Source organism: Balaenoptera physalus, assembly GCF_965194825.1.
Source record: "Balaenoptera physalus genome assembly, chromosome: 11".
NCBI lineage: Eukaryota > Metazoa > Chordata > Mammalia > Artiodactyla > Balaenopteridae > Balaenoptera > Balaenoptera physalus.
Genome location: NC_138896.1, coordinates 59,273,917 through 59,294,889, shown reverse-complemented (window position 1 = coordinate 59,294,889; position 20,973 = coordinate 59,273,917). Strand labels below are relative to the sequence as shown.

The 20,973-nt window shown below is 36.6% G+C and overlaps 1 protein-coding gene across 39 annotated transcripts in view; it reads left to right on the top strand.

Moving 5' to 3' along the window:
* The window catches only part of CLASP2 (cytoplasmic linker associated protein 2), a 176,764-nt gene that overhangs the window by 144,027 nt on the left and 11,764 nt on the right, over positions 1-20,973 (top strand). For all 39 annotated transcript variants that reach the window (XM_082411763.1, XM_082411766.1, XM_082411776.1 and 36 more), the window contains 5 exons: positions 3,517-3,660; positions 11,087-11,230; positions 12,561-12,667; positions 14,362-14,515; positions 17,721-17,949. In XM_082411763.1, coding sequence (XP_082267889.1) covers positions 3,517-3,660; positions 11,087-11,230; positions 12,561-12,667; positions 14,362-14,515; positions 17,721-17,949 — 778 coding nt within the window. The remainder of the gene's footprint in view (positions 1-3,516; positions 3,661-11,086; positions 11,231-12,560; positions 12,668-14,361; positions 14,516-17,720; positions 17,950-20,973) is intronic.

Below are 20,973 nucleotides of genomic sequence, written 5' to 3'. Positions count from 1 at the left end.
GATCTGCCCCTGCATTCTTTACTAAAGATGTTTCTTAGTGAGTTTTCTTAAATTAAAAAGAGGTTAAAGTCAGGGAAATAACAAGCATATGAGCATTTATAAGCCTTGTATTTTCTGCTCTATTCTGCACGAAGTATGTTTCTATAAGCATTATTGCCTTGGATTGATTTTCCTTTAAGTTTCTGGATATGATTTTGCCTTAAAATCACAATTATGTTTCTTGCCAGGGTTGACTTATACTCAACATAATGTTATTTTCTCAGAGCTTCTTTGTGAAAAAGGATCCATCTGTTTTGATTTTAAAAAGTGACCTGCAGAAGGAGAATAATTTACTTGATATTATTACTGTTTAAACTTATTTTTTTGTCCAAGCCATTGTGCTAGGCATTCATAGGAATATAAAACTTACAATTTTCTATCATTATTGTTTATAATACATGATAAACTGTAAACTGTGATAAGAGTTATGATTTAGCTACTGGTGGTAGGTATTCAAGTGCTGTTGAAAACATATATAGAGATGTTTCATGGCCCAGTAGAAATGGAGGTCTAAACCATTAGCTTAAGAAATAAGGGTGATAGGTGAGTTGAAGGAGAGAATAAAGTTGCTGAAGGCCTGAAGAGAAAGACAGTGGAAAACATATAATTAAAACATCATACTACTGGGGCTTCCCTGGTGGTGCAGTGGTTAAGAATCCGTCTGCCAATGCAGGGGACACGGGTTCGAGCCCTGGTCCGGGAAGATCCCACATGCCGCGGAGCAACTAAGCCCGTGCACCACAACTACTGAGCCTGTGCTCTAGAGCCCGCGAGCCACAACTACTGAGCCCACAAACCACAACTACTGAAGCCCGTGCGCCTAGAGCCCATGCTCCACAACAAGAGAAACCACCGCAATGAGAAGCCTGCGCACCACAATGAAGAGTAGCCCCCACTCGACACTAGAGAAAGCCCGTGTGCAGCAATGAAGACCCAACACTACCAAAAGTAAAATAAATAAAATAAATAAATTTATTTTAAAAAAAAAAAGTCATACTGGAGACTCGAATCACAGACTGTTTCTCTAAAAGCCATGTATACCTGTACGCATATATGTATATATGGCTTTTGTATATAGGGCTTTTAGAGAAACAGTCTATGTATAATATATGTGTATTATATATAAACCATAATATATAATACGAACATAGTATATACTTGGCTTTTATGTATTATATATACACGCATATTATATGCACACACACGTAAAGCTGTAGGGGAAAATCACTCTTCAACTCATAAATTGATGTTTTAGGATAGCAAGGAGATGTTCTATTAGAGCTACACCTTATGCTGAAAATAAAGGTAACTTTCAGATGGGTGACAGGATTAAGAATTAAAAACTTAACAGGTTGTAGAAAAACACAAATAACTTGAGTATGAGATGCATAAAAATTCTTTATTGAAGAAGTGCTGGATCTTTCAGATAAAATTTTACGTCTCTCACAGAGTATCATGTGGGTAAATGTCAGAAAAGAAGCAATAAAATGGGAAATCACATACAGAGTGATTTTATTTGAGTAATATTTTTTAAAATAAATGGAATTTTGTTGACTTTTTTTTCTGAGTTTCACAAACAGGTTTAGAACTATACGCACCTTAGCAACTATATTGTTTTTCCTCTCTGAAGAAGAATGCATGTTTATGTTATTCAGAGTACAGACTATGTATAGAACCTTGTGAAATATTCTACCAAAATGAAAATTTTCAAATGATTATATGTGTTTCATGGTTATTTTGCCTTTGGTATAGTAAACACACCTATTCTGTGAAACCCTTTAAAAACTTTACATGCCTCTCTATAAATTGCCAAGACATGGAATTGAGTCTCACATAGTGCAAATAAATATATTCAAAAAAACAAAATACATTGATGTTCATTCTTTGATTTACTATAGTCACCTTTCAGCCAGTCACACTGATAGAAGGTGACGTGGCTTCAAGAATCCAGAATGTTATGTGCTGCCATAATTTAGTTGGGCCTGCTACTGCAAAAGTAACCATAAATCTCTTTCCCTCTCCCCTCTCCACTCATGATGGCTGATAGGTTAATTCTTGTTTTTTTCAGTACATTTCTTAAAGTTATAGTTACTTCTTAAAATTCATTTATTATGAAATGAAGAATGTAAGTTGATGCATTCTGTTTTTTTAAACTGGAAGCAGAAGGGGGAAAATGTACAAGAGTCAGAATTTTAACATATTACTTCCTATATATTAACTTGGCTTAGTACTTCCCAGAGACCTTATTTGGATTGAGTGAGAAAAATGACATCTTAAGATCAATAATAAGGGAAGGAGTATAGAAAACCTGATTACCTTAATCTTTGACAATATTTTTTCAAAGTCACTATTTTAATCATATATTTAAACCTTCCTTTTTCTAAGTCAGCAAATCAGCATTTAATATGTGTTTAGAATCTGCTGTATACAAGGACTGTGCACTGTGCCAGGTGCCATTTCTAAAGGGCACTGGTAAAGTCTTAGAGAACCATTACTTAGAAATCCTAGAATGTTAGATGTGACTTTAAAAACAGTGGTTCTCAAATTTTTTTTCTACCCCAACATACCTGAGAAAGGGGAGATTACTTAACAATGGCTTACTCTAAGGATAAAGAAGGCTGCATCTAAGAGAGAAGCATGTGTGCTTTGCCCCACCTCCTGCTTATTTTGAAGCCTACATCCTACCACACACCTACCCACCGTGCCACCCACGCATCAGGAATTCCTGGGAGAATAATAAGACTTTTTAAACTCATATATGATAGTTCTTTTATACAGATAAGTATTGTCTCTTCTCCAGTGGTACTTGTGTAAAACTTTTTTGTCACGTTTATTTTGAGACGTAGTTCTAGCAGTTGATGGACCTATTAAGGAACCTGATCTCATTGTGTGAGTCTTACTGTATGTTTGCCAAAAACCTGTATTGCCCACCTTGATTACCCAGTTGATTTATAATACCTTATTTCCAAAATTCTTTGATTCATTTCCCCAAGAGGCAAATTGTACTTCGATTTATAAAGACTGGTTCCTAGGGAAATCTAGACAAGAGTCAGCTGTAAGCTCTGAAGGCAGACTCAAGGAGAAGTGTCTAATCTTATCAAGAGACTCTTTAGCAGTTGTTCAAACACGGGGAATGAAACTTATAAGTTCTGCTGTGTCTGAAAAAAAGCCACATTATCATATACTTGTACCTCTGGTAGGTAGATGATTGTATAACTTCTCTTTTGTTGTTGCTTATTCATTGTGTATTTGTCAAAAAAATAATCACCTAGGGATTCCTGACCGTCGAGTGGTTAAGACTCCACGCTTTCACTGCAGGGGGCGTGGGTTTGATCCCCCGTGGAGGAACTAAGATCCCACATGCCACACAGCACAGCCAAAAAAAAAAAAAAAAAGTCACCTAATTATTTCTGAAGTGTTTTCATTGCCCCTCAATGACCAGCTGATTGTCCTCTTTCATTGTGCATCCCTCTGCAGGTGAAGGTTGCTATCCTCAAATACATAGAAACTCTGGCCAAACAGATGGATCCAGGAGATTTTATAAATTCCAGTGAAACTCGCCTGGCAGTGTCTCGGGTCATCACTTGGACAACAGAACCCAAAAGTTCTGATGTTCGGAAGGTATGTTTTAATTTAAGATTTAGAAGATAAATTAGAAAAGCAAGTCAGTCATTTTGGATTGCCAGTGAAGGAAGCTAATATTTTCAGGATGTTACCAGTTAGCATAGAGTTACTTACCTGGTGATATAAAGACCTTTTTAAAAAAATATCTTCTCTTTTAAATTTTATTTTAAATTTTATCCAATTAATATGAGTATAATTTTCAAACTTAGAATTAAAGATAACTGTCTTTGAAACAGTCCTCCCAACCTCTAATCTTATAGCCATTCAAAATATTTCAAATCTTTCCCCTCGCATTTACCTATATATTTCACATAAGAGCTTGCACTGTTTCTTGATTTATTAATTTTAGGCATTATTTATTGATCCGTTGATAAATTTAGTCATTATATATGTCTGTCTACCTTTGTAAATTAAGACTTAACTTTCCCATATTCTTTCCTATGTCTTTCCCCATAACCTTCAAAATACTTATGAATCAGTTGTTGGTACTCAATAGAAAAGATTTAATTTTGACTGTGGAAATATTCACCCCTACGCCAAGTGGTTTATTACAGCCTCCTTCCTTACAGAAGCTTTATTTGTCCTGGTGTTAATAATTTACCTTTTCATTTTCCTTTTTTTTCCCCCACATGTTTTTTAAGTACTTGTTGTTAGGTTCAACATCTCTGTCATATGCTCATGGCTAAGATTTTCCATATGCTCAAAAACATAGGTTATTTATTTTCTGGGGAGTTCCTTTCTAGACCCTCCTCTGTTCTTTTCACCTTCTTCCTGAGACTTCTCTTCAACCCTAATCATTCGTTTCTTGCATTCTGTATCTAGCTCTGTTGACAAAGCCAGAATAATCAAAACAGTATGGTACTGGCACAAAAACAGACACATAGATCAATGGAACAGAACAGAAAGCCCAGAAATAAAACCCATGCACACGTGGTCAATTAACCTATGATAAAGTAGCCAGGAATATACAATGGACAAAAGATAATCTCTTCAATAACTAGTGCTGGGAAAACTGGACAGCTACATGTAAAAGCATGAAATTAGAATATCCTCTATCACCATATACAAAAATAAACTCAAAATGGATTAAAGACCTAAATGTAAGACTGTAAAAGTCCTAGAGGAAAACATAGGCAGAACACTTTCTGACATAAATCACAGCAATACTTTTTTGGATCCATCTCCTAAAGCAAAGGAAATAAAAATAAACAAATGGGACCTAATTAAACTTAAAAGCTTTTGCAGAGCAAAGGAAACCATAAACAAAACAAAAAGACAACCTATTGAATGGAAAAAAATATTTGCAAATGATATGACCAATAAGGGATAAATATCTTAACATTTATAAACAACTCATACAACTCAACATCAAAACAATGAGCAACACAATTGAAAAATACGCAGAAGAACTGAATAGACATTTTTCCAAAGAGGAAATGCAGATGGCCAACAGACACAGCAAAAGATGCTCAACATCGCTAATCATCAGGGAAATGCAAATCAAAACCACAATGATATATCACCTCATACCGGTCAGAATGGCTATTATCGAAAAGAACACAGGTAACAAATGTTGACGAGGATGTGGAAAAAAGGGAACCCTGTTATACACTGTTTTGGGGAATGTAAATTGGTGCAGCCACTGTGGAAAACACTATGGAGGTTTCTCGAAAAACTAAAAATAGGGACTTCCCTGGTGGCACAGTGGTTAAGAATCCGCCTGCCAATGCAGGGGACATGGGTTCGAGCCCTGGTCCAGGAAGATCCCACATGCCGTGGAGCAACTAAGCCTGTGTGCCACAACTACTGAGCCTGTGCTCTGGGGCCCACGAGCCACAACTACTGAGCCCGTGTGCCTAGAGCCCGTGCTCTGCAATAAGAGAAGCCACCGCAATGAGAAGCCTTTGCACCGCAACAAAGAGTAGCTCCTGCTCACCACAACTAGAGAAAACCCACGCACAGCAACGAAGACCCAATGCAGCCAAAAATAAATTAATTAATTAATTTTAAAAAAAAAACATTATTTGAAATGTTTGAAATAATTTGAAAAGATACATGCACCCCAATGTTTATAGCAGCATTATTTACAATTGCCAAGATATGGATGGAAGCAACCTAAGTGTCCATCAGCAGATGAATGAAGGGACTTCCCTGGCAGTCCAGTGGTTAGGACTTCGCCTTCCAATGCAGGGGTTGTGGGTTTGATCCCTGCTCAGGGAGCTAAGATTGCACATGGCTCAGGGCCAGAAAACCAAGACATAAAACAGAAGCAATATTATAATAAATTCAATAAAAACTTTAAAAATGGTCCACATCAAAAAAATAATAATCTTAAAAAAAAAAACAAACAGGTGAATGGATAAAGAAGATGTGAGGTATATATATGCCATGGAATACTACTCTGCCATAAAAATGAACGGGATTTTGTCATTTGCAGCAACATGGATGGACTTGGAGGGCATTATACTAAGTGAAATAAGTCAGACAGAGAAAGACAAATACTGTATGATATCACTTACATGTGGAATCTAAAAAATATAACAAACTAGTGAATATAACAAAAAAGAAGCATATTCACAGATACAGAGAACAAACCAGTGGTTACCAGCAGGAGAGGGGCAATATGGGAGTGGGGAATTACGAGGTACCAGCTATTAGGTATAAAATCAGTCACAAAGATATATTGTACAATGGGGAATAGAGCCAATATTTTATAATAAGTATAAATGAAGTATAACCTTTAAAAATTGTGAATCACTATATTGTACACCTATAACATATAATATTGTACAGCAGCTGTACTTCAATTTTTAAAACCAAGCCAAACAAGACAAAAAACATAAAGATTAAGCAGAAATTAATAAAATAGAGAATAGAAAAACAATAGAGAAAATTAGTGAAACCAAAAGTTGTGTTTTTTGGAAAGATCAACAGTATTGGCAAACTTTTAGCTAGATTGACAGAAAAAAAGAGAAGACTCAAACTACTAGAATTAGAAATGAAAGAGGGAATATTATTACTAACCTTACAGAAATAAAAAGGATTATAAAGGAATGTTACAACATTGTATGCCAATAAGTAGTTAACTTAGATGAAATGGACAAATCTCTAGAAAGACACAAACTACCAAAAGTGACTCAAGAAGTCAATAGAACAAGTAAAGAGTTTGATTTAGTAATCAAAAAACCACCCACAAAGAGAAGCCCAGGCTCAGATGGTTTAACTGGTGAGTTCTACCAAGCATTAATATCAGTTCTTCACAAACTCTCCCTTAAAAAACAGAAGAAGAAGGAACACTTTCCACCTCATTCTGTGAGGACAGTTTTATCTTGAAAAGAAACCCAAAGACATCGCACACAAAAAGAAAACTACAGATCAATGTCTCTTACAAATATGGACGCTTTTAATCCTGGCAAACCAAATTCTGCAACATATAAAAAGAGAATTATACACCAAGACCATGTGTAATTTATCCCAGGAATGTAAGGTTAACATCTGAAAGTCTATTGTAGTACTCCATATCAATAGTAAAAAGACAAAAACCACATGATTATCTCAACAGAAAAGGCATCTGGCAAGATCTAACATCTTTCATGATTAAAACAAAAACAAAAAATCGTAAACTAAACAAACTATCAAGGGAAGGGAACTTCTTAAACCCAATACAGGGCACCTCTACAGCTATTACTAATATGCACAGCTACTTAATGGTGAAAGATTGGATGTTTTCTCCATAAAGTCAGGAACAAGACATGGATGTCTGCTCTCACCATTTCTGTACAACATTGTAGCAGGGTTCGCCGGTTTCTAGCCAGGATAGTTAGGCCAGAAAGAAGAAAAAAAAGAGAGAAAGGAAGAAAAGTAAAACTATTTCTGTTTGCAAATGATACAATTTTATATATAGAAAATCCTTCAGAATCACTAAAAAACCATTAGAACTAATAAACACATTCAGCAGGGTTGCAGGATACAAAATCAATATAGGAAAATCAATTGTATTTCTAAACACTTGAAATGAACAATCCAAAAATGAAATTAAGAAAACAATTCCATTTACAGTAGCATTAAAAAGATTAAAATAGGGATAAATTTTTAAAAGGAAGTGCAAAATTTATAGTAGAAACTATGAAATAATATTGAAAGAAATTAAAGAAGATTTAAATAAATGGAAAATCTTCCCATGTTCTTGGATCAGAAGACTTAATATTCTTAAGATGGCAGTACTTCCCAAAGTGATCTACAAATTCAGTGTAATCCTTACCATATTCCCAGCTGGCTTTGTAGAAATTGACAAGCTGATTCCAAAATTCATAATGGAATTCCAAGGGACCCCTAATAGCCAGAAGAGCCTTGAAAAAAAAGCCAAAGTAAGAGGACTTTACACTTCCAGATTTCAAAACCTAATACAAAGTAATAGTAATCAACACAGTGTGGTACTGGCATAAGGCTAGACATAAAGACCAGTGGAATAGAATTGAGAGTCCAGAAAAAACCTGTGTTTATGGCCAATTGATTTCCAACAAGGGTGCAAAGACCATTCAATAAGGAAATCATAGTCTTTTCAACAAATTGTGCTGGGACAACTAAATAGCCACATGCCAAAGAATGAAGTTGAACCCGTACCTCATACCATATACAAAAATTAATACAAAATGATCAAAGACTTAAATGTAAAAGCTAAACCTAGAAAAATCTTAAAAGAGGGATAAATCTTCATGACCTTGGATTTGGCAATGGATTCTAACCAAAAGCACAAACAACAAAAGGAAAAAACAGATCAGTTGGATTTCATCAAAATTAAGAATTGGGAATATTCCAAGACCAAGAATACTGATGGGACTGTAGAAACCATTGATTGACATATTTTAAGTAAGGGAATGATATGATCTGATTTATGTTTTTAAACATTATTTTGACTAATGTGACAAAAATGGACTAGCTATGTTGTGTAAGGGAGAAGAGGGTAGGAGAGGTAGGGCTGATATTGAACGGAACCTAAGTTTTCATCTAATGTAGTAGGAAATCACCAGAAAATGTTTCTAACTGATAAATCAAGAAAAAATTATATAAGCCCATGTGTACCTAACAATCAGTAAAAACAAGCATTACAAAGAACTCTCTGGAGAGCTGAACAGGGGATTGAGAGCTATAAAACCTTTTCTAAAGGTTTTTTGTTGTTTTTTTTTAAATCCATGAGTATGTGTTACTTTTATTTAAAGACTGGAAAATTTATTTTTAAATAAATATAAAATGTAGCTAGTAAAATAAATGTGACATTAAACTAACAGAAATGAAGGACTTCATCAAAATATACTAAAGCTATTGCAGGGACTTTCCTGGTGGTGCAGTGGTTAAGAATCCACCTGCCAATGCAGGGGACATGGGTTCGATCCTTGGTCCAGGAAGATCCCACATGCCACAGAGCAACTAAGCCCGTGCGCCACAGCTACTGAGCCTGCGCTCTAGAGCCTGTGAGCCACAACTACTGAGACCACGCGCCGCAACTACTGAAGCCCACACGCTCTAGGGCCTGTGTGCCGCAACTACTGAGCCCACGTGCCTAGAGCTCGTGCTCCACAACAAGAGAAGCCACCGCAATGAGAAGCCTTTGCACCACAAGGAAGAGTAGCCCCTGCTCACCGCAACTAGAGAAAGCCTGCGCACAGCAATGAAGATCCAATGCAGCCAAAAATAAATTTTAAAATTAAAATAAAAAATAAAGCTATTGCATTTTAAATCATGCGATTTAAACCTGTATTATTTGATGCAGAAATAGACAAAGATCAATGGAATATAAAGGAGGGTCCAGAGAAACAGGTTTATATAGAAGATTAGTTCATGATAAGGGTGTCACGTTGAGTCATGAGGAAAGGCTGCACTCATTGGTTTGGGAACAGTTGGACTGTCTGTTTCTAGAGAGAAAATAAAGTAGCATCTCATACACCAAAATAAAATCTAGGTGGAATAAAATATACCTTAACAATTATTAATTCATTTGCTCAAATTAACTTGAGATCGTTTCACTGTTTAGGTTCCAAAAAGACACAAGATCATAAAGTTTTGTTTCAAAATGCAAATAGCTTTATTTAAACACTATTAACATGTTAGAGTACACACCCACACAATGTATACTTTGTTGTTGTATTTAACAAAATGGGCTTATGTTACAGCTGTTTTATAATTTTTTCCTTCAGCAGTATGTAATAGTCCTCTCCCAGTCTCTTCATGTATAGAGCTACATCATCTTTCAAGGCTGTGTTGTGTAGTGTATGCCATTGTGCCAATGTAACTTAATTTCACCATTCCCCTCCTGTTGTTTATTAGCTGTCATAAACATGGAACACTTAGGTTTTCATAGAGTGGGGTCAGAAAGGGTCCAGAACAAGATGTGCACATTTACATACAAGTCATGATCGTGAACTATTTGGATTTCTTTCTCCTCTCAATTAAGTTTCTGTGTAGTCAGAATTTCACAGTGTGGCTTTTAATAACTCAATTGATTACTTTAGAAGAAGAAAGGAAATTTATGTTTTCTTAACTGATCTGAATAACCTTGCTTTTGTTCCCATTTCCACAGAAACATTAGACTAGTTTTAGCTTTGAATTGTAGATTTGTTAAGATTAGCTGCTTTGAGAGAAGACTAAATACAGCTAGTTAATTTAAGAATCATATAATGGGACTTACATGGTGGTCCAGTGGTTGAGAATCAGCTTTCCAATGCAGGGGACATGGGTTGATCACTGGTCGGGGAACTGGGGTTCCACATGCCGCAGGGCAACTGGGCCTGCGTGCCACAACTAGAGAGCCCACGTGCTGCAACTACAATGCCCATACACTCTGGAGCCTGCACACCACAACTACAGAGCCTGCATGCCGCAACTACTGAGCCCATGCACTTTAGAGCCCACACACCACAACGAAAGATCCTGCGTGCTGCAACTAAGACCCGATGCAGCCAAAAAGAAATAAAGAAATAAATTAAAAAAAAAAAAAAGAATCCTATATTGAGAAAATGAAAATTAAAGTGCTAAGTTGCTCTTGATGGGCTTTGTATAGTTTAGGGATGTAGTTCCTTATTTCCATCCATCTTTCTTCTTGTAATAATTTTTTTAGGAAAACTGAAGTAGGAGCATATATTGACGGAGTAATCCTAGAAACTGTATGGTTGACTTTTGCCATTGATTGTTAGGTCGTATTTGTTATACTTTTCATATTCCTGTCTTACTTTCAAAAAATAAATGGTAAGTCAAATAGTTTTTGATTTTATTCTTCCAGCAAAGAAATTTGAAAGCATATAAGAACATCTTCTTCCCTGGGAAAGATGGCCTTGCACTACTGAACAGAAATGTTGAGTGAAGAAAATGGTCTCCTTTGAATAACCAAAATATATTCATATGCTTCTTGTATGTCTTTCTTTTCTAGGCAGCGCAGTCAGTCCTGATTTCCTTATTTGAACTCAATACCCCAGAGTTTACAATGTTATTAGGAGCTTTACCAAAAACTTTTCAGGATGGTGCTACCAAACTTCTTCATAATCACCTTCGAAACACTGGCAATGGAACCCAGGTCTTTTTCAGTTATTTTCTTGGCCATTGTATAATGTGATGACTAGTTAACAATAATTGCTTTTTTTTTTTTTTTACATGAAGTAAACTTTGATCCTAATGTACAATTTTTGCCTCTGCATTGGGCAGCATTTCCTGAGCAGAATTAAATATTTTCCTGGAAAGAATAGAGTTCTTAGGCCTATCATGTTTCTATTATAATTTGGTGTACGTTAGGATGGTGGTGAACGGTGGCCAGGGTATGAACAAGGAAAGTGAAATGTAGCAGAACTTAGATGAGGGCATCAGCTTTGCAAGCCATGAGAATTAGGACATGCTCTTTAGATGAACCAGTCCTTATTTGAGGACCAGAAAGGATGACTTATTCCAGGAATAACAAATAAGGCCCGAGGAGGGTAGTGCTTTAAAGGGTGTGTTCACATTTAATAATAACAGGCTTGTCAGCCCATAGGTGGTTGGATAACACAGGATTTTGTTTTGGAGAAGTAAGATCTGAGTAAATGAAACATTAGTGTTATATCTAAATGGTATCAAACCATTTACATAATATGCCTGAAGAATTGAACTTAAGTTTTAAAAAGACAAAGAGAGCGATACCTTTGCTAATGGGGAAAGGAGAAAGTAGATGCACTTATGGCAGGATTAAGGTAATGTCTAAGGGGAGAGCAATCTGAGAACAATTTCTTGGGACCAAAGTCAGTTTTTTTAAAAGAAGGAGGAATTCCCTGGTGGTCCACTGTTGAGAACTCTTCACTTCCACTGCTGAGGGCCTGGGTTCGATCCCTGGTCAGAGAACCAAGATCCCACAAGCTGTGCGGTATGGCCAAAAAAATAAAAATAAAAAAATTTTTAAAAATAAAAGGAGAAGATATTGTTTCGTTATATTTTAAGAGATAGGAAAATTACTAACATGACCAGATTCTATTCCTTTGGTGTCTTTGTAAAAATCATTTGTAAATCAAACTCAAGAGGGAACAGAATTTGAGAATTCATAATGGTTGGAGGAAGGAAAATTGGCTCAGAAAAGGGAGCTAATTTAAAATTGTTAATTTGGGATCTTGTTTAATCTTTGAGGAAAAAGATATTGTGGTAATATTTGAGAGAAGGAAGTGTGTGAGGAGAACAATAAAAAGGCTTAAAGAGCTAGATTTCTGAATGGGAAGAAAGTTTTTTCCCACAGAAACTAGAGATAAGTACATGAATATTTAAAATAATGACCTATAAGTATGGCTCTCTCATGTTGTTCAACATCTTGATTGTATGGCTTCCTGAAGAGCCTTTTGGTTGAACTACCGGTCATATGTTAATGTTTATTTGACTCTGTCCATCAGGGTTCCATGGGGAGTCCTTTGACAAGACCAACACCACGGTCACCTGCCAACTGGTCCAGTCCTCTTACTTCTCCTACCAACACGTCACAGAATACTTTATCTCCAAGGTAATAAAAGGGTTATTTTCCATCATGGTTTGTATTTGTAGATTCCCCATTCTCAGAAAAACAGACATTAATATAATTCCAGTTGATTTCTACTCAACTTGAAAGGTCTTAGACACATAGAAACTTAGCAAATTCAAAAAATGTTTATTCCAAAACTAACCCTTTAGATGATAATAATGTATAGGATATGGAACTGTTTTTTGTAAGTGACAGGAAAACTTAGGGACACAGCTTTTGGAAATTACTGCTTGTTGCATTAAATAGCATAGTTATGTTTCTCAGATATGCTGTATAAATCCATTAATTGCCGATTGTGTCTTTCAATTATAATACTCAATATAAGTGATGAGGTCAAGTTATAATGATGAATATTTAGATCTAATATTGGCCAGCCACCTCTAAAAATAGAAGAAAAAATTAACCTTATAGACAAAAATGTAAAAATCAAGAAAAACAAATAGGGAAGGGTTAAATATAAAATGGCAATATGTATAGTTAGGAAAAGATGTGACTGTGAGATTGATCCTTAATAAGACATGTGAAATTTTCACACACTTGTGCAGTTCAAGCATGGGCTATATTTCAGATGAAGTTCTTAACTCATTAATGGATTAACATTTTTTCCCGTCTCCTGGCCTTTTAAAAAATTTTGCCTAGGGAATTCCCTGGTGGTCCAGTGCTTAGGACTGCACGCTTCCACTGCAGGGTGCACAGGTTCAATCCCTTGTCGGGGAACTAAGATATCCCGCAAGGCTTGCAGCCAAAAAAAGTAAAATAAAAATTTAAAAATTAAAAATCTTTGTCTAGCGGGTCATATTTGTACTTACCAGCTTCATTTTTGTTATTAACCATATACCATAACATACGCTTCATCGTATTCATTACAATTATAAGGTGCTTCATTATACTGCAGACCAATTGCAAATTTATCATCTAGCCTGTTTTTTCCATGCTATACATATATGACAATTTTGATGGCTAAATTCCAGACTCAGTTGAATTTTAGAATCTGATTATAGAATTCAGATCAGTAACACTTATGTTCACTGTTAAAAATTCTCAGCCTTCTTACAGATTTGTGTAAAATACATTTATCTCCTCTTTAAGCAGTACCATTATTGTGCGTTAACCACAGGGGTTAGCAAATTCTCTGTAAAGGGCCATATGGTAAATATTTTAGGCTTTGCAGGCAATGCAGTCTTTGTCAGCTCTACTCAGCTCTGCTTCTGTAGTGTGAAAATAGCCATAGATAATAGCTAAATAAATCAGCATTGCTATGTTCCAAAATTTTATTTATGGACACTGAAATTTGGATTTTATGTAATTTTCTTGTGTCATGAAATGTTATTGTTTTGATTTTTTTCTCAACTATTTAAAAATGTTAAAAAAATTCTTAGATTTCAGGGGTCATAATTTGCTGGCCTCTGGTTAGTCAGAACATTTTTGAAGGTGAAAAGACAAGCCAGTTGTTAAGGGCTGTGCATTCTAGAGTCACTGTAAGCTGCCCTTGATGGGCAAACAGTGGGACATGTTCTTTAGCCATTTGTAGCTGTCAGGTTTCATTTTGCTCATTATGCTTTAGAGCATATACATTCTCTAATCCTGTCTTTATAAATATCCTGTGTAATCTCCTCATATGTATTTGTATTTTAAAACTACACATAAATAAAAATTAATTGTTGTCTTTTTCATAGTGCATTTGATTATGACACAGAAAATATGAATTCTGAAGATATTTATAGCTCTCTTAGAGGTGTCACTGAAGCAATTCAGAATTTCAGCTTCCGCAGTCAAGAAGATATGAATGAGCCATTGAAAAGGGATTCTAAAAAAGATGAAGGCGATTCAGTGAGTATTTGAACATTATTACATTGCACATGTTTTCATTAAGAGCTTTTGATTTTATTTTTAAACTTTGTTTTCTGTCATTTTCAAAGATAATTTTCCAGGGGTCAGTTACTCAGTATTTACTGAGTATCTACCATGTGCCAGGCACTGCTCTGGGCAGAGTCACTGCCCTCAAGTTCCTCATATATTTTTAGGTAGAGATGAGTACTGTGGAGTTCTAGGTTAGAATGTAAAGTGAATCTATTTTAGATTAAGTTGTAAGGGAAGATGACATTTGCATTGAGACCTAAGTAAAGCCATGCAAGATCTAGGAGAGAAGAATTCCATAAATGAAATAACAAGTGCAAAGACACTTAGATGGGAGCAAGCTTTGTACAGTTGAGAACCAGGATGAAAGCCAGTATAGGAACATGGGCCAGATCACGTGGCTCTTGTAGGACAAAATAAGGTGTTTAAACCTTTTTTATTCCTGTTCAGTGTAGTGATAGTGATTTGTTTCATCAGTTTCTGCGGTTCCAATTAACGTTATGACCCATCTTTCTGACATTTGTGAATATTATTGCTCAGTTTGTTACCCCGCCATTATACAAAAAAGTGTTTTTTTTTTTTAACTCTGCTTCTTCTTAGACTTTTCTCTCACAGCTTAGACTTTTCTCAAAACAAGCTATCCCACCATTTCCTGTGAATCTGTGGTTTCTCAGTGTTTACAAAATTATAGAACATTGCAGTGCTTCAGCAAATCTCTACAGGGCTCCCTGCTCTGCTTCCTGACTTCTTTCCTGCTATTGTTTTTCTCCCCGTGCCTGTATGGCAGATGAGCCTAGTAAACTGGATGCCAAAAACCTGCTTATCACTCGTATTTGAGGTTCCCTACCCCAAAAGCTGCCTATGGTACCAATAACAGGTTAGTAAGAGTCACTGCTTAATTGAGACTTTCTCCCCAGTGATAGCAGGGTACAGTGTCAGGAGCCCAAGTAGTGGATTCTGGCAGAAGTGAGTTTGGCATTTACTCACTAGTCGGATTATCACTTCTAAGCCTCTATGTCTTCCTAAGGAAAATAGGGATATTACTGCATACCTTAAAAATTATTATGCTTATAATAAATCATATGACTCCATCCAGCCCAGACCTTTCTCCTGATTTCCAGATTCACACATCCAGCTGCCTGTTTGAACTCCTGATCTTTCCTCCTAAACTGTTCTTTTCTATCTCAGTTGATAGCAGTGCTAGTTGCTCAGCCAAAAACCTTGGACAGAACAGTTGTCCTTGTCCCATCTCTTTTTCTCATCCTCCCTACTTGGTCCAGCAGGAAATCTGTTGACTCTATCTTCAAAGTATAAGCCACAGTCTATACAGTAGACTTTTTTCCCTTGTTATCTCTCTGGCCTCATCTCCTACTACTCTCCTCTGCTTTAGCTACATGCTTCCTTGCTGTTCCTTCAACTTACTGGGCATGCTTTTTTTTTTTTTTTTTTTTTTTTTTTGGGCTCTGTTGGGTCTTTGTTACTGCACGTGGGCTTTCTCTAGTTGTGGCGAGCGGGGGCTACTCTTCGTGTGGTGCACTGGCTTCTCATTGCAGTGGCTTCTCGTTGTGGAGCACAGGCTCAAGGCGTGTGGGCTTCAGTAGTTGCAGCACGTGGGCCCTAGAGCTTGTGGGCTTCAGTAGTTGTGGTGCACGGGCTCAGTAGTTGTGGCTCGCAGGCTCAGTAGTTGTGGCGCATGGGCTTAGTTGCTCCACGGCATGTGGGATCTTCCTGGACCAGGGATCGAACCCGTGTCCCCTGCAATGGCAGGCAGATTCTTAACCACTGCGCTGGGCATGCTTTTGCCTTGGGGCCTTTGTCTTGGCTATTCCCTCTGCCTTAAACATTCTTCCTGCAGATAGCCATGGCCAGTTTTCTCACTTCCTCCAAGTCTTTGCTCCAGTAGCTTCTCAGTGACCACCCTATTTAATCTTCAGCCTCCTCTCTCCCACCTCGGCACTCATGATCCCTTTAATACTGTACTGCCTCCCATACACTAATTACCTCCTACTGTACCACATACTTTACTCATTCATTATGTTTTCTTAATGTCTCTGTCCCTCCACTAGAATGTAAACTTCATGAGGATAGACAGCATTCTGTCGTTTGTTCAAGAATATATCCCCAGTGCCAAGAGTAATACCTAGCATGGAATAGGCGCACAGCAAATATTTAAAGGATATTTGTGAAGCACCTAGCTAACGACTTGGCACAGAGTTGCTCAGTAGATGGTGGTAATGGTGATATTGATGATCATAATTGATATTTTGAGAAGTATGTTAATGTGCCCGAACTCCGTCAGGCATCCTTCCAAAAGTTATGCACTCCTTTTGGGACTTTTTAATTTTTTCTTAAGTAGGCCTTTTTTTAATTTGGTTTTCTTATACTTTGTTGACATACTGTCATTGTATAATTTACAACCTTAATAATGAAATCTGGGAGCTTTTAGTTCTGTGTTGCTAATGAAAGTGTTGCTAATGAAAGTCCTTTTGTATCTTTAACTGGCATAGAGAAACTGTTGCTAATCACATTGTATATATTGCTTGATCAAGCCACTGGCAAGGAAACTATAGGAATCATTAGAGACAGCATTCTTTTTTTTTTTTTTTTAACATTTTTATTGGAGTATAATTGCTTTACAATGGTGTGTTAGTTTCTGCTTTATAACAAAGTGAATCAGTTATACATATACATATATCCCCATATCTCTTCCCTCTTGTGTCTCCCTCCCTCCCATCCTCCCTATCCCACCCTTCTAGCTGGTCACAAAGCACCAAGCTGATCTCCCTGTGCTATGCGACTGCTTCCCACTAGCTATCTATCTTACATTGGGTAGTGTATATATGTCCATATATACACTACCAATCTCTCACTTTGTCCCAGCTTACGCTTCCCCCTCCCCTGTCCTCAAGTCCATTCTCTAGGAGGAGAGACAGCATTCTTTTACAGTTCTTATTTGCCCCTATGGCTGTGGTTTCCTTACATCTCTTCTATAAACTGTGACTTTTTGAATGTTAAGTTTTAACTCATCATGTTGATTTCCATTACTTAATTTTTTTTTTGGCTGGTTATTGTTACCTTTTTAAAATAGCCTTTGAAGCAGTAGGGAAATATCTTTTTAGAATTTCAAAGAGATTTAAAAAGGAGTTAATTTGCTCTGCCTTCCCCTTCCCATTAATAGACATGTGGCGGTCCTGGGATGTCTGACCCAAGAGCAGGAGGTGATGCTACTGACTCGAGCCAAACAGCCCTTGATAATAAAGCTTCATTGCTCCATTCGATGCCTGCTCACTCCTCTCCACGCTCTCGAGACTATAATCCGTATAACTACTCAGATAGCATCAGTCCCTTCAATAAGTCTGCCCTCAAGGAAGCCATGTTTGATGATGATGCTGACCAGTTTCCTGATGGTATGTCCTGGGTCCTGCTGCTACTGTCTGTGTTTTGGAGGACTGGTAATCAACGAAGCAAACGAAATATGCATGCTCTTTTATTGTAACTCCCTAAAAAGTAAGGCTCTTTGGGGGTGGGAACGTTCTCTCCCATCTTCTAGGAGCTCATTTCTAGTGGTTTGGTGGTTTTCTTCCCCTGAATAAGAGACAGATTAATCATCCTACTATAATTCTTGAAATCAAGAAAACCTCAGTGACCTCCCAGAAACAACTGAAACCAGCTGTAGACACATTTCATTTAGTTATTAATTTTCATACCAGAATGACAAAACCCTTTGAAAGGATACCCATTCTTTACAATAGCCTTTTGAGTGTGAAGTCATAAACTCTTTAATAAGATACATTCAAGAACCAAATATGAGAAAAGCTACCATTAAGATTTGGAGTTGGATTAGGTCTAAGCTCTGACACTATGCTGCATCACCTGGGAAGTTGGTTGACCTTCCTGAACCTCACTTGTCCCTAGGTTGCAGATGCTATGTTACCTGCCCTTCTGATCACAGTATGCAGTAAGGTTTGCATAAGACCTTAAGACACCATAAGTAAGGTGTATAAGAACTGACTATAAAGTACAAAACACTGTAAATGTTTTACTTATTTTTAATAGTAAGGAGTTACATTCTTTTCCTCTACAAATTACATGATCCATTAATTCTTTTCTTAACTAAGTAATGTATAGTAATATATAACTTTATGTAGGTAAATGTGAAAGTCTCCCCCTCAACACTCTCATGATTTCATACTTAGGCAATTTCTGATTTTCCCTTTATTCCCTCAGTGTTGCTGTCAGTGAACATATTTCTGCATAAAATTTATGCACATATACAGGTAATTCTAAGAGATTTCTAGGGAAAGAATTGCCCAATTAAGGGATATCTGTAAGTTTGTTTTGAGAGTTACTACCAATTACCAACTCAAAACACTTGGCCAGTTCAAGTAGTACTGATTTCCTCACCAACCCAGAATGTTTGTTTTTATTTTTTGTCATTGTGATGGATATAAAATAGGTCATCCTAATGAGCATTTCCTTAATTGTTAGGAAGACTGAGAAATTAGATATCAGATTATTTTTTAATTTTTCTAATTTTGATGAATAGAAAAATATCTTCACTTCTGAATTTCTTTGATTACTAATGAGGTCAATGAATCATATTTTGGCCAACATGTCATGTTAAGAGACTTAATTTATCACATATATCACAAAGGCAAAATTATGACAACATACCAAACTGTCTAAATTACATAAGAATCTATAAAATCGCCACAATTACGCACTTTGGTGTGTTTTAATCTACCATAAACAGTTGACTATGCTGTTGAGGTTTAGTCATGATAGCAGCATAACAGAAGTGTGTGAATTGGACCTAGCAGCAAAGTGCCCTTGGAACCCTGCGTAGTAGCAACAGCCTGGTGATTGAGACCTAGCTTTAGCAGCTTAATTTACATTGGTTTTAAATTATTTATGCACAGAGGTCACAACTGACATTTCTTGCTTCGGCTCCGCTGTATATACGTATATCTCACATATATATGCACTATATAGGTATATATATATATATATATATATATATGTATATATATACCTACATATATATATGTAGGCTTTTTTTTAAGTATTATTTCAAAATAGTCAAAAGCTTAAAAGTTGGGAGTACGGTAGAAGGAACTTTTTCTTGAACCATCTGAGAGTAAGTTGCCAAACTGACCTCCATCACTTCAAATACTTTAGGACATACTTTCTATAAACAAAGACAGTCTCCTGCATAATTACAATATATTCGTCAAAATCAGGGAATTATCAGTGCTACATTAATAACTACCCATCCTTAGAGTTTTTCCACCTGTCCCGATAATATCTTATAGTGGAGTATCCAGTTCAGAATGTCATGTTGCATTTAATCATGACATCTCCTTCAGTGTTCAGTCTTTTCTTGACTTTCATGACCGTGACACTTTTGATGGATAAAGACCAGTTATTTTGTAGCATTTCCCTCAATTTAGGTTTGTCTGATGTTTTCTTATGATTGGATTCAAATTTTGTACTCTTGGCATCAGAATCACAGAAGTGTTAGTGCGTCTTTCAACTAACACATGATTTCCCTTTGCCCCAAGATTGGTGATGTAATTTTGATCACTTGATTATGATGCTGCTAACAGGCTTCTCCACTGTGAAGTTACTCATTTTGTAATTAATAAGTGTTTTGTGGAGAGGTACTTTAAAACTGTAAATATCCTGTTCCTCATTAAACTTAAATTTTATTTATTTAAAAAAAATAAATATTTATAACTGTACAGACACATAGTTTCCTGTTGTATTCAATGGGCTATAATGTTTAACTGTCATTATTTATTTTGATGCTCAAATTGTCCTTAATTTGACCATCAGGATCCCATTCAAGCTGGCTTTTGTGTCCTTTTAACATGTCCCCATTCTTACATTCTGACACAGCAAAATCTTACACTGTCCTTGCTTCAGTCCTAGAATCAACCATTTCTCCAAGGATCGATCCTTGGTTTCTTTTAAGAGAAAATAGTCTTTAAAGACTAAAGTCTGGGCACTAGGTGTACTCACTGCTGGTGGGACATCACTACTCCCCAGACCTCTAAGTGACTAGAGCTAGGGAGCGTGTGTGTGTGTGCACGTCCGTGTGTATACACACATGCATGCTGATTTATATCTATTGCTGGATCTGTCAGAAGCTATGTGTTTATACCAATAACTCCAATTCTAGTCTAGCACCATGAGATTAATTTTAGTTTCTCCCTTTCCATATTAATAACCCCCTGTGAGAAACCTGACTTCCATTATCTTGAATATACTTATTATTTGATCAATCCTCCTGTATGCAACCAGTTCTCCATCTCTGCCACCACCTCCTCACTTGCGCGGATGCACTCCCCACCCTGCTGGGCTCTACCATTCCACCCTCAACTTCCTCGGCCTCAATGCCATTCTGCTTGGGCTCTGACACATCACACCTG